This window comes from Macaca mulatta, chromosome 7 (genome assembly GCF_049350105.2).
Source record: "Macaca mulatta isolate MMU2019108-1 chromosome 7, T2T-MMU8v2.0, whole genome shotgun sequence".
NCBI classification, from domain to species: domain Eukaryota; kingdom Metazoa; phylum Chordata; class Mammalia; order Primates; family Cercopithecidae; genus Macaca; species Macaca mulatta.
Window position 1 is genome coordinate 35,293,544 of NC_133412.1, and position 14,699 is coordinate 35,308,242.

The window sequence follows — 14,699 nt, forward strand, 5'->3', positions numbered from 1 at the left end:
TGTAAAGCCTTTGTAAAATTGATTTTTCACAGCTTGAGATGTAACTCGTATCCCATAAAATCCACTTTTTTGATGTGTACAGGTCAGTGAATTTTAGTATATTAAGAGTTGTGCATCCATCACAACCATTGCTTCTATCTGAGGACATAAATACCCCAAAAGATACTTCATATTCCATTAGCAGTCACTTTCCATTCTCCCAGTCCTTTGCAACTACTAATCAACTGTCTGTTTATAGATTTGCCTATGCTGGACATTTCACATAGCCACATCACACAGCCTGTTGTAACTGGATTCTTTCATTTAGTATAGTGCTTTCATTTATTCAGGCTGTAGCATGTATAAATACCTCATTCCTTTTTATGAGTGAATAACATTCCACTGTATGGATAGACCACTTTTTGTTAATCAGCTTATTTGATGGACATTTGAGTTGTTTCCACTTTTTGGCAATTAGGAATGATGCTGTTGTGAACATTTTTCTACATGTTTCTTCTGTGATGATCACTTGGTTTTTGTCCTTTATTCCATTACTATGGCGTATTTACATTGATTTTTTTACATATATAAAACCAACCTTGCATTCCTGGAATAAATCCCACTTGGTCGTAGTATATAATCATTTTTATATATTGCTGGATTTCATTTGCTAGTATTTTGCTTAGGATTTTTGCATCTATACTCATAACATGTTGGCATATAGTTTTCTTGTGATATCTTCTACATATTGGCCACAATTTTTTGACCCAGAATTCTTTCCAATGCCTTGATTTGTACCATATTATTTTCCAGTTCATCTGACTCCCAACATTTCTCCTCAGTCCCTTCCCAATCCCCATGCTGTCCCACTAAGACTTTGTGTTCCCCTCTTCTAGTTGTTGACTAACACTGGCCCTTCTTCCCAATTCACTCTACTTATCCATATCCTACAGACCCACCAAATCCCTCTGTCTTGAAACCTTGAGAGACCATCCAACCCCTAGAGATCTCTCCCTTCTTGAGATGCTGATGTCATATTACAAACTAACAATTGCTTACTGCTTAAAATTTCCCAAACTCATACTGCATTTCATTCTCACGACCCTGAGAAACAGGTATGTATGCTATTATTAAACCGATTTTGTACAAAACCAAGTGGCTGGTCCATAACTGTATAGCTATGTAGTGAAAAACAGTAAACCCTATGCTTACAGTGGCATTTTAAAGAAGGGAAGGGATCTACTGATCCCTCACCTTCTAGCTCTGAGATAAAGTTTTTATTTACCAAATTCAGTCTTCCTCCTTCATGTAGCAACCAATATTTACAATGTATGTTTACCATACATAAGATACTATTGGAGGTACTGAGAAGGCCTAAGGGATAGACTCCAAAGAGAATGTCCTCCCCACAAATCTTCATATATGACCAGAAACTGCCATCTTCTAAAAGTAAAACTTATAAAATCAAGACTAAACTGATAAGCAAATCAGCTTACTCAAAGATGAAAAAGGAGTTACTTATGAAAGTGATTCTTAAATATTCAATTATTAATTAAATCTAGGGCTTTTTCAAATCCCGTATGTCCTTATGGTTGTACTCCTAATATTTTGGTTTGACCAACGGAATTAAATAAAATAGTAACCTCATTAACTGTAAAGGCGATCTGCAGAAAACCTAAAGAAAATCAAAGAACAGCATCAAAACTAACCAAAAGGTGCCAGGGAGACTTCGGCTTCTAACTGTAATGGAGCAACCGACACTGGACTTGTCTTACCATTATAAACAACTAGAAAAGTATATGGACTTGTTTTATTCAATCATTGGATATCAGGCAGTATGGGACTATGAATCTAGAGAAGAGGAAAACAAAGGAAATCCTTTTTTGCCAAAACTTTCTAGACTGCAATAGGAGATGAGGAGACCAATGCAGAATATGATGGTCTCACTGAGTTCTGACCAGACAGATAAGAAAGATCTTGTGGAACACTGGGAACATTCAACAGAAACCTCAGCAGGACTTCTACTTATTAATAAGAATAAGCTAGTCTTAACAAAGCTTAAAATTAAGTTCCAAAAGAGACAAGCTGAACCTCAAGTAACTTAACTACCTGTTAGGGAAAAAAAAAAGCTTGGCATTCTTTAAAGAAAAACAACAAAATCTGTATGTTCAACAATATAATGGTCACAATGTCCAGTATCCTTTCAAAATAAACACGACCCAAAAACAGGAAAACGCCAGTCAAAAGAAATAAATCCAGAAATGACAGAGAAGTTAAAATAGACAAGGATTTCATTATTATTATTATTAGATGGAGTCTCACTCCAGTCGCCCAGGCTGGAGTGGAGTGGTGTGATCTCGGCTCACTGCAACCTGCCTCCTATCCTGCCTCAGCCTCCCGAGTAACTGAGACTACAGGTGTGCACCACCATGCCTGGCTAGAGCTGGGGTTTCACTATGTTGGCCGGGCTGGTCTTGGACTCCTGACCTAAGGTGATCCACCTGCCTCGGCCTCCCAGAGTACTAGGATTACAGGTGTGGGCCACCAAGCCCGGCCACAGACAAGGATTATAAAACAGATATGTCTACATAAATTTAAAAACGAATGAGGGGGTGTAGTGAGGAAGAAAGTATCTTCTATTTTAAAAATCATGGAATTTCTAGAACTTAAAAATGAAATCTCTGAAGCAGATTAAGCATTACAGAAGAATATATCAACTCCAAAGATGACAATGAAAGTTACCTAGCCGGAAGCACAAAGGAATAAAAGAGTCCTAGTGACCTTTGAGATAATGACAAATGATCTAACGTATCTGTAAATGGAAGGGGAAAGTAGAAAGCAAAAAAAAGATTTGAAGAAATAATGGTCAAAATGTTTCCCAATTTGATGAGAACTAGAAACACACAGATGCAGAAATTTTAACGAACCAACAAAATACACAAAAGCACATCACAATCAAATTGCTGAAAAGAAACTCAAAACCAGTCTGGGGGAAAAGAAACATTACTTACAGTAAAATAAAGATAAGAATGATTGCTGTATCTCATCAGAAACAGTAAAGTCAGAAACATGCCAGAATGTTATCTTTAAAGTCTTGAAAGTAAAATAAAACAAAACACAAACTGTCACATTAGAATTTTATATCCAGAAAACAGTTATTAAAAAGTGAAGACAAAATTTTAGACAAAAGGTGAGAGAAATCATTACTAGTAGACCTGCACTACAAGATATGCTAAAGACAACACTTTTCCTCATTTTAATACAGACATGTAATGTCATGCCAATCAAAATTCCAATGAAAGTTTTTTTAGAGTAACATAAGGTGCTTAGAAAATCGATTTGAAATGTCTTCTAAAAGAATAAATGGGCTTTGAAAAACCAAATAAGAAGGTATCTTGCCTACATTATGGTAACAACCATCTTATAAAACCTAGTAATTCAGGCAGTCTAGTAGTAGTGAAAGAACAGACAAAATTATGAGCTGTAAAACAGAAATTTCCTGTATAGTTTGGTGCAAAAGTCATTGCAGTTTTTGCCATTACTTTTAATCAAATTACGTTTACGCCAACATGTATATATGGAAATATATCACATATAGAAATGTATCATGTAATGTTATGTTATATTCAGATGTGTTACAAAGGGGTAGACTGTTTAATAAATTGTTTTGAAGTAACTGAACATTCATTTATAAACAACCCTCACATTTCATTGTACATGAAAATAAATCCAACCAGATTAAAGATTTAAACAAGAACAAAACCATAAAAGTACTGAGAGAAAATATTTAGGGCCATTTGTATAATCTTAAAGATTTGTAAATAAAAATGACAGCATAATATATCAAACAAGAGATAAGACCTTGTCATGTCAGTACCTACATTTCCTGTCATTCAAAAATGACAGGAAATCCAGAAGCTGTCAGAGAAAGACTAAAGGAGAGGACTACGCGTAAATTTAAAATCTGCACATGGCAAACAACTGTTTTTAAAAAATTAAAAAGCAAAGAACAAACAATATTTTCAAATTCTACAACAAACAAAAGATTAACATACCTAACATAAAAAGACCTCTTATAAATGAAACCATTACTCTAAGGCCTTCTTGGTAAGCAAGTTATAAATATGTTTTTATTTTGCAATTCCACTTCTAGAACCATATCCAACTGAGTGTCTAATATGTACATTTATACACGTGTGTGTATACATACATACATACGTGTATACAGTTAAAGATTTATAAATACATATACACACACACAAGTAAAATTTTTCTTGGGTCTCCAAAGGTTTTTATTTCAGTAGTCTGTTTAATAGGAAAAATAAGTGGAAAAAACACCCTCAAGAGTACATTAATACAGGATTAAAAATACAGGATTAAATTATGATATACTGATGTAAGAGTATTCTATGCAGCTATTAAAAATAAATGGCAGAGATGTAGGTACTGACAGGGCAAGGTGTTATCTCTTGTTTGATATATTATGCTGTCATTTTTATTTACAAAAATTACACAATAGGCCAGGCACCGTGGCTCACGCCTGTAATCCTAGCACTTTGGGAGACCATCACCTGAGGTCAGGAGTTCGAGACCAGCTTGGCCAACATGACAAAACCCCGTCTCTACTAAAAATACAAAAATTAGCCAGGCATGGCGGTGGGTGCCTATAATCCCAGCTACTTGGGAGGCTGAGGCAGTAGAATCGCTTGAACATGGTGGGCGGAGGTTGCAGTGAGCCGAGATTGTGCCACTTCACTCCAGACTGGGCAAAAGAGTGAAACTCCGTCTCAAAAAAAAAAAAAAAAAAATTACACAATAGAAGCCTCTTGACTGACTCAATCAGGACCATTGGTTGGCCAGCAGAAAAAGGTTAAAGCAGTAAAAGATACTTTTCTTTAATTATGGGTCCAACTGTCTCTTCTGATTAAATCATTATTTATCATTATTATTATTTATGATTTCTGGTTTCAATTTCTTTAAAGTGAAATAGGGACTTAAAAACATTTGCAAAGCAATTCCAGGTGCCCATTCTATTTTTCCCAAGTGTTTTACAGTTGTCTTGCTTACTCCTAACTGACTGCGTCTTTAGTTTTTCTTAGTATCTAGCCTTTAGTAAATATTTTCAAAGCCTTAAACTGTTTGATTCAAATATTTCATTAAACTGCAAAATTACGTTTAGAAACAAACAAGGTTAACTCTTGACAAACACAAAACTCAGTAATCTGTGAATTGATATTCAAGTTTATTAATAAATCTTTTATTAAATTTACTACTGTGAGTCAGTTTAACCAAGTATAATTAACTCTGTATCAACTGATATAACGTTTCTAGATCTGTGCTGCCCAATATGGTAGCACACATGGCAATGGAGAACTTGAAATGTGGCTAGTCTGAAGAGATATGCTGTACGTGTAAAACACATACCATATTTCCAAGAAAGAACATGAAAAAGAGAATGAAAAATATTGTGTTAATAGCTTATAGTGATTATATGTTGAAATATTTTGAAAATACTGAATTAAAGTTATTCCAATTAATTTCACTTATTTTTTAATGTGGCTACTAGCCTATTTTAAATGACAAATGTTGCTCTCATTCTACTAGACAGCACTGCTCTAGACCTGCAGACATCCTTTGTTCAATGATGATATCATCTGTAAGGTTCTACTTGAAACAATGAATAAGACTTTATCATATGTTACCTGAACCAAAGACATTTGAGTAACATTTATAAATCTTCCTAAGCTGACGTGTGACTCTGTAACAGGGATCTGTAAACTATGGTCCATGGGTCAAATTTAATCCTGCTGTTTTGGTATGGCCTACAAGCTAAAAGCAGTTTTTGCACGTTTAAATGTCTAGAAACAATAAAAAGATTACTATTTTGTAATCCATAAAAATTATGTAAAAATTCCAATTTCCATGTCTATAAATACACTTTAATTGGCACATAGCCACACTCAGTATTATCTATGACTATTTGGTGATACTGTGGTATAGCTGAGTAGTTGTAGCAGAGACCACATTGCCTACAAAATCTACATTTACTATCTGGGCCTATACAGGAAAAAATGTCCTGAACCCTGCTCTATATCATCTCTTATGGTTCATGGGGCATAGTGAGTTCCAATTGTACTTACAGGATCTGTCCAAACAATGAGTAGGGAAAGCTTGTGTCTCCATTCTTATCCTTACCAGAGACTAGTTTAGACTTCCAGCTTCTTAACTTGCTTCTGCCACTGCTGTTCTTGACTCAACAAAGAGGCTAGAACCTCAGATTCTGGAATAGTTCTTACACAGACGGTATCACAAAAATGCTCAAGAGATCTGTGGAGTCAAATGGTCCCTGTGTGCCTTTGCTTTCACTTCCACCAGTGTTCTATGACACCGATGTTATCCTCTGTGGGCTTGGGTACTCACTGCCCTTTTGGTGTCTAGCCTATGGGTACTAATTTTACTGTTTTTGTAACCCCTCAACTCATTCGCAAGACTGTTCTTTAATCCCTGGTTTTTCAGATACCTACCTCAGTAGACCCTGTGAACGCAATCTTGTCTATGCCAATGTGAGAAGCTATTGCTGCCCCAGCTGTTGGCCCGTATCCTGGCAAAATATTGACGACCCCAGGAGGAAAGCCAGCCTAAGAAAACAGAACAGGAGGAAATGTGGCTGATGAAAGCTGATGCATTCATGTTAAATGAGATATGCTCTAGTAGGCTCCAGCTGTAAGGGGAGTCAGAAGCACTCCTGAAGTCCGTTTCTCTTACCTCCTTGATGAGGGCTCCCATGTAGAGTGCACTGAGTGGTGTTTGCTCTGCTGGCTTAATAACTACTGTATTGCCACAGCACAAGGCTGGAGCAATTTTCCAGGCAAACATCAGCAGGGGGAAGTTCCACTGAAAAGGAAAAAACTCAAAGTTGATAGATGGAAAAATATTCCTCCACTACTTTGTTTTCAAGCTGTGACTTCTCATACTTCTCAGACTAGTCCTCAACATAAATCTTGACCACTACAAAGTATAGATGTTTGGATTTTCAATTACTTCATTAAGAATAGAATAGCACTGACCTTGGAAATCTCTCCTTTTCTCTCTGACCAACCAATTACTGTATTTCAACTACCCACCAAAAGAAATCCCACGGTGAAAAGGGAGTTTTGTTATTTGTTTTGTTTTTTTTTTTTTGTCACTGTTGTTTTCATGTATTTTTAAATTAGGCTTTGGTTCCAATAAGTTCTCGTGTATGAAAACTTTTTCCTGCATCTGAGATTTTTACATCAGAATCTTCACACTGGTATGGAAAGCTCTTCAACATGGAAGAACTAGAAAAGAAAATTCTAACTATGAGTTATAGTTAAGTCAATGTGTATTTCAAGGTAGCACTTTTTCTTTAGATACACGCATTGTCACAAACATACATGATTACAAAAAATAAAGTGCATATACTTATGAGTATGCAAACATTTTCATTTGTTTTCCACTGTAAAAGAAGCTATTGGAGACTACAGTACATTTACATGAGTAGATGAGGTTGGGGTCTAAAATGTTTTAAACTGATTTTAAAAGGATATTAAGCTTGTATTGTCACAAGATCAGGCATGAACCTCAGTACTATCAGGTGTCATTGATAATTTCATTAAGAAAGAAAACAGAAATCCACATCCCCTGGCTTCAGCCCTTGACCACAATGTGTTTCTGCCTGAAGCATCTCAGCTGCCATCCTTGAAGGCTTCTCACTGGCTCTGGCAAGCTTGCAAAAATATACAAGTGTCTTGCCTTCACCAAACACCCAATTTCTTTTCCCCTTAGTTGTTTATAAACTTGGGAGTCCACAGTAATGTTTTAATTCCATCTACAGTGTATAAATCTTGAAGTGCAGTAATTGAGCCAGAGCTGGCTGACAAGCAACTCTTGTCCTGTCAGTGAAGCTGCAGCGTTGAGACTGTGGGCAAGGGCAAGAAAGGGAAGTTTGAATCCTACGAGGAAGGTGACAGACCTCGTCCCAGAGCTGATCCAAGTGGAATTTCCCTAGGGCCTTTAGGAGCTAAAGAATTTAACCCAAACCTCGCATTTTACCTTTGCATTCTCTAATAAATTTCACAGTAATCTGGGATTTATCAATTATTCAAACAAATATTATACCTTCCCCACATCTTTGGTTCCCAATGCCAAAGATTATCTTGAGTTATACTACTATATTTTGAAAACAGAAAACTTCCTGTCTATACTATAAGAGTTAGAGTTAAACTCTGAGCATCCCCTTGAAATCCCTGCCAGAACTATTAGCTAGTACTGTTAGAAGCTTTGGTCACGTTTTGTGTTGTACAAAGGTTGTGTATGAGAGAGAGGAACAAAAGCACAATGTTTAATGTTCCAATCCAAACACTAAGCACTACATCTATTTCTCTTTACAAGACACACAGCAGCTCGGCATGGTTTCAATTATGACTGTGACGTTAACTGTACTGCTGTGTCTTCTGTAGCATCTTCTATCTAGATTCTTATGAAAAGAAACAGTGGGAAAGAATGGGATTAAAAGCTCATATAAAATAATATGCTTGGAAGGACGGTGAGTCACAGTTCTAAAAAATAAACAAATATAACAAAGCATTAATTTTCCATAAGCAGAATGGACATAATAATGAAGGGCAGGTTATTAATACACTGTGCTTTGCTTATTTTAATCATGAGAATTCCATGACTTGAGAATTCAACTCCTGGTAACAGAGCTGAAACCCTATTAACCTGTTCAAATAAGCATTTGCAGGGAGGCTGTTAAAGATATGTCAACAACATGAGCTCAGTTTTTTTTTCCCTCAGTAATGGAAAACACACATCGCTGAGGACCACGTTTTATGTGTCTTTAAGAGAACTGGGTCAAATGAAAATAAATACGAGGTGCGAGGAGATACACTCACTGGGATGATCTGTCCACACACTCCAATGGGTTCATGTCTTGTAAAGGTAAAATAGTCTCCATCTGAAAGAAAAATGCTTGATCACTCCCAGAAAGTTTAGATCAGGAAAAAAAAATTGCAGAGGGAGAAGTTTGGTGTCTGCAAAAACAAAACAAAACAAAACAAAAACAGAAATGAAGTTGAAAAACGTCCTTCTCAGCTGTGCATGAAAGCTTGTAGAAGCCTAACACTGGGCACAGGGTATCTCTGAATATCTCTCTCAGACACCCAAACGCAGTACCGAGGAAAGGATCTCTAAGGCAAAATGAAGGACAAATTTATGATACTAGAAGTCCTCAGGGTGGCAGAGGGGAGAGCTGAAAAATATGTAAAAAATGAATTTTATGTTAAGTATTAAAATAACATGTAGAACAGTTGTTTGATTTAAAAACTGAGTCAACAAACCTTTAAATAACTTTCTGAAGTATTAAAATAAACTAAGTAAAATGCTATTGGGCAAATTTAAAATGCAGGGCAACTGGAAAAAGTGAGGAGTAAAAGATAAATTTCATAACTCAATCCAGGTGTTCCAGGTGTCAAAATGTACTTCCTGGGTAGTGGTGAGATATACGCATGTCCAGGGCTATTTAAAGAAGGTAAAAGTCCATTTCTAAAAAGACCTCCATCAATAATCCAAAGCATCTGCCCCCAAACTAGACATAGAAATGAGAATGTCCTAGGGGCTAAAAGAAAAAGAGCTTGAGAAAAGCTTAATAACCTTATTTTCCTTACAGGAGTAATAGGCAACTGAAATAATTAGATAGGAAGTCCAAACCAAATTCTTCTTTAGGAAAATGTCACTGCTTTTATCTGAATTATTTTAAATGGTTAATTAAAATTACCAAAGAATGGCTCATTTTTAGCAGATAGCTTTTCATTTTCAGTACTGAGCAAAGTTTTTATTTTTCCCTCCATTGCCGGCCCTTTGGCCACTTCACAGATACTTGTTTTCTCTCTCAAAAGCAGTCCCCCAAGGGAAGTAAAAACACTCAGCTAATATTCATGAAAGCATAACTACTAGGGGTGGAAATGAAGGTGGGGACAGGAGGACTGTGTGGGTTGGGAAAAGAGAATTGATATGAATCAGATTGTTTATCAGTCTCTCAACACATCTAAATCACATTTATCATACAAAATTGTTCTGACAAATTCAAAATTATTTATTTTTTAAATAATTAAAGTCTTGGTCTCTCTCTCACTCTCCCACGTCACTCTCTATCCTCTGGATCTCTGATCTCTCTACCCCCTCTTTCCATAATTAACTATCTGTTTCCTCTTTTCAAGAACTTTTATTCACATACAAGTATTTATAGGATCCTTTTATCCTCCTGTTTTTTATATACAAATGGGATCATATTAGTCAGTCTTTTATATTTTGTTTTTCCCCCCTTTTTTTCCTGTAAAGCTAGGACATCTTTTTAGTGGCTGCAGGTTATTCCATCGGCTCAATAAACGATGTTACTACTGTAAATCCTCCTAAGGGACACAGAAGTCACTTTCAGTTTAGGATATTATAAATAATGCTGCAAAGACTATCATTACATATGTATCTTTTCATATCTGTGGAATTTCTTGATCAAAGTGTAAGTACATTTCACATTTTCATAAATATTGCCAAATCACCCTTCAGAAAATTTTAACAATTCATAATTGCAACAACATGCTATTCTTCCTACTCTTTAACGCTGAGGTTTTTCCAACATTTTCATTTCAGCTAATCTGACAGCTGGAAAACCGCAACTTGTTTTGATTTATGTTTAATGATATATGAGAGTGAACATCCTTTCATGCTTATATTCTTTGCTATTTTTCCATTGGGTTATTCTTAGCCATTTGAAGAGCTCTATGGATATTAAGGAAATTAGGCCTCTGTCATAATATTGTGAAGATTTTTCCCCAATCTACTACTTATCTCTTGACTTTGTTTTATGTATATTATTTTAAATGGAAGAAATTCAGAAGTAGGCTGGATTCTGCAACTGTATGAAATTATTTTAAAATATCTATTACAACAAAAAATAGCGAAGATGTTGCAACTGTCCATAGGATGACAATATGAAGTCTGAGTAATACTTTAAACATCAAATTAACTATTTACCTTTGTATGTAGACAATTGAAGAATCTTCTGGATATCATTCTTTACAAGAGTACAAGTTTCCATGCTTTTTCAATTTGTAAAGTCTCTGAAAAGGTTTTTCATGAGGAGCCACACCACTGATCAATAAGCTAGAGTTTCATTTGCAAGAAAATCTTCTGCAACTGAACTTTCTAAGTTGGTTAAGGTGATGGGTTCTAGTGGATAGTCACAAACCACAGAATCAGAGTAATGTCAAGGTAGAGGGCAAATGGGACTGAGGAAAAAAATGGGAACATGAACAGAAGAGCACAGGTGTTTACTTTAGCAGCACGTGTAGGAACCTGGAATAGTTCAGAAAAAAACTCACAAGGCAACTACACAAGCACGGCATGGCAATTCATAAACCATTTCCCCCTACACATTCTAGATGCTTTAAAATTTAGTTGTTTTACTTATATAATGTCACAAGTTACTGAAAAAAGTAAAAGGGAAGAAAATGCAGACAAAAATCTTAAAAATCTGACCTCATGAGGAATTGACTCCATAACTGTGTCTCAAGAGAAACTGAGTTATGAGGAATTAAAAGTCTCTTGGATAAACTGTTCACATATTTTATAAACATTCAGCTATAGGCTACCACAGGGAAAGAGACAGAATCTTCTAGCCCCTACAGTTAGTCTAAGTAGTAAATTTAAAAATAAAGGCTATTTTTGTGCTTGAACTCTTCCCAAAACTCTTTTGGGAAGAGTTGAAGGGACAAAAAAAGGAGCCTGCTTTCAATAAAATCCAACATTTCTTCATGTTAAAAACTCTCAATAAACTACAGGTATCGATGGAACATACCTCAAAATAATGAGTCATTTATGACAAACTCACAGCCAATATCATACTGAACAGGCAAAAGCTGGAAGCATTCCCCTTGAAAACTAGCACAAGACAAGGATGCCCTGTCTAACCACTCCTATTCAACACAGTATTGGAAGTTCTGGCCAGTTCTTTCTCAGGCAAGAGAAAGAAAGAAAGCGTATTCAAATAGAAAGAGAGGACGTAAAACTGTCTCTGTTTGCAGATGACATGGTGCTATATCTAGAAAACCCCATTGTCTCAGCACAAAATCTTCTCAAGCTGATAAGCAACTTCAACTAAGTCTCAGGATACAAAATCAATGTGCAAAAATCACAGCCATTCCTATACACCAACAATAGACAAGCAGAAAGCTAAATCATGAACAAACTCCCATTCACAATTGCTACAAAGAGAATAAAGTACCTAAGAATACTGCTAATAAAGGAAATGGAGGACTTCTTCAAGGACAACTACAAACCACTAATCAGAGAAATCAGAGAGGATACAAAATGGAAAAGCATTCCATGCTCATGGATAGGAAGAATCAACATCATGAAAATTGCCATAATGCCCAAAGTAATTTATAAATTCAGTGCTATTCTCATTAAACTACCACTGACATTCTTAACAGAATTTTAAAAAATGACTTTAAATTTCATATGGAACTGAAAGAGCCCGTATAGCCAAGACAATCCTAAGCAAAAAGAGCAAAGCTAGAGGCATCTTGCTACCTGACTTCAAACTATACTACAAGGCTACAGTAACCAAAACAGCATGGTACTTGGACAAAAACAGACACATAGACCAATGGAAAAGAATAGAGAAATGAGAAATAAGACCACATATCTACAACCATCTGATCTTTGACAAACCTGATAAAAAAACAAACAATGGGAAAAGGATTCCCTATTTAATAAATGGTGCTGGGAAAACTGGCTAGCTATATGGAGAAAACTAAAACTGGATCACTTCCTTCCTTACACCTTACACAAAATTAATTCAAGATGGAATAAAGAATCAAATGTGAGATCTAAAACGATAAAAACCCTAGAAGAAAACCTAGGCCATACCATTCAGGACATAGGCATGGGGAAGGACTTCAGGTCTAAAACACCAAAACCAATGGCAACAAAAGCCAAAATTGACAAATGGGATCTAATTAAACTAAAGAACTTCTGCACAGCAAAAGAAAGTACCATCAGAGTAAAGAGGCAACCTACAGAATAGGAGAAAATGTTTGCAATCTACTTATCTGACAAAGGGCTAATAGCCCACTGTTGGTGGGAATGTAAGTTAGTTCAATCATTGTGGAAAACAGTGTGGCAATTCCTCAAAGACCTAGAACCAGAAATACCCTTTTACCCAGCAATCCCATTACTGAATATATACCTAAAGCAATATAAATCATTCTGTTATGAGGATACATGCATGTGTATGTTCACTGCAGCACAATTCACAATAGCAAAAACGTGGAATCAACTGAAATCCCCATCAATGACCCATTGGACAAAGAGAATGTGGTGTGTGTGTGTGTGTGTGTGTATATATATATATACACACACACACACACATATATATACATACACATATATATAAAAATATATATATCATGAAATACTATGCAGCCATAAAAGGAATGGAATCATGTCCTTTGCAGGGACAATGGATGGAGCTGTAAGCCATTATCCTCAGCAAACTAACACAGGAACAGAAAACCAAACATTACATGTTTTCATTTATTAGGGGGAGCTGAACACACATCTACACAGGGAAGGGAACAACACACACTGGCACCTTTCTGGGGAGGAGCAGAGCAAGGCAGAACATCAGGATAAACAGTTAAGGCATGCTGGGCTTAATACCTAGGTGATGGGTTGGTAGGTGCAGCAAACCACCATGACACATGTTTACCTATGTAACAAACCTGTACATCTCACACATGGAATCCAGAACTAAAATAAAATAAAGGGCCCTAGACCTTGTAAGCTATTTGCATTTTCAGTGGATGATGAAAGATGACAACCCTAGTCTGACCTGGGGTACATGACAAACACAAGAGCTAAGCCTTCTGGGGGCACCTTCAGCTAGGGCTAACGGCACCCCAGAAGTCATTCACAGCTACTAAGACCCTGCTATGAATCCCACTGAGCTTCTAGATCAGGGTTATCCTAAGACCACTTACAAAAGCCACCTTCATAATTTTTGCCATTTCCAAGAATCATCTGCTCTATCATTTACTTAATAATCTGTGTTAATTTAACTCACCTGTTCGCCTTACCACAAGGAAAATCTATGAAATAACAGGTTTCATGGGTTGGTAATATGTTCTTCTAATATTCTTCAAACCAAGTAATTAAAATTAAAAAAAAGTTTGCTTGTTTACTGCATAGAATCATCTTGAATGCTACCAGTGCTACATGAGATACTATATGGTGCTTCTCAAATTTCAATGTACACACTAAGCACCTGGAGATCTTGTGAAAATGCATGTTCTGAATCTACAGGTCTAGGATAAGACCAGAGAGTCTGCACTTCTACACGCTCCCAGATGAGGCTCATGCTTCTGATCCATAGATCACACTCTGGGTAGCAAGACCAGGAGGATAAAGGGGAGTCCATGTGTATTATGATGCCCTACGGTTGCTTTACATTTGTCTGACTTCATTTTTATTTATTGTTATTTTTTTGTCTAATAACTCTACTAATTTTCCTGAAAGGAGTATATAGTGTAGGAGAATCTGATTTGTATTTTTAAAACTTTACAATGGTTTAAAAAAGAATGAAAACAAGATATCAATTTCTGTAAAGCCTTATAATTTTCACATCTTTATCTCATTTTACA

The 14,699-nt window shown here is 36.1% G+C and overlaps 1 protein-coding gene across 3 annotated transcripts in view; it reads right to left on the reverse strand.

Annotated features, from left to right (window-relative positions):
• ALDH1A2 (aldehyde dehydrogenase 1 family member A2) overlaps positions 1-14,699 on the reverse strand; it is a 116,421-nt gene that overhangs the window by 32,565 nt on the left and 69,157 nt on the right. For 2 of the 3 annotated variants that reach the window (XM_077939482.1, XM_015142335.3), the window contains exons 5-7: positions 8,895-8,956; positions 6,745-6,873; positions 6,504-6,617 (exon numbers count right to left, since the gene is read on the reverse strand). In XM_077939482.1, coding sequence (XP_077795608.1) covers positions 6,504-6,617; positions 6,745-6,873; positions 8,895-8,956 — 305 coding nt within the window. The remainder of the gene's footprint in view (positions 1-6,503; positions 6,618-6,744; positions 6,874-8,894; positions 8,957-14,699) is intronic. The other variant, XM_077939483.1, reaches the window with a different exon arrangement.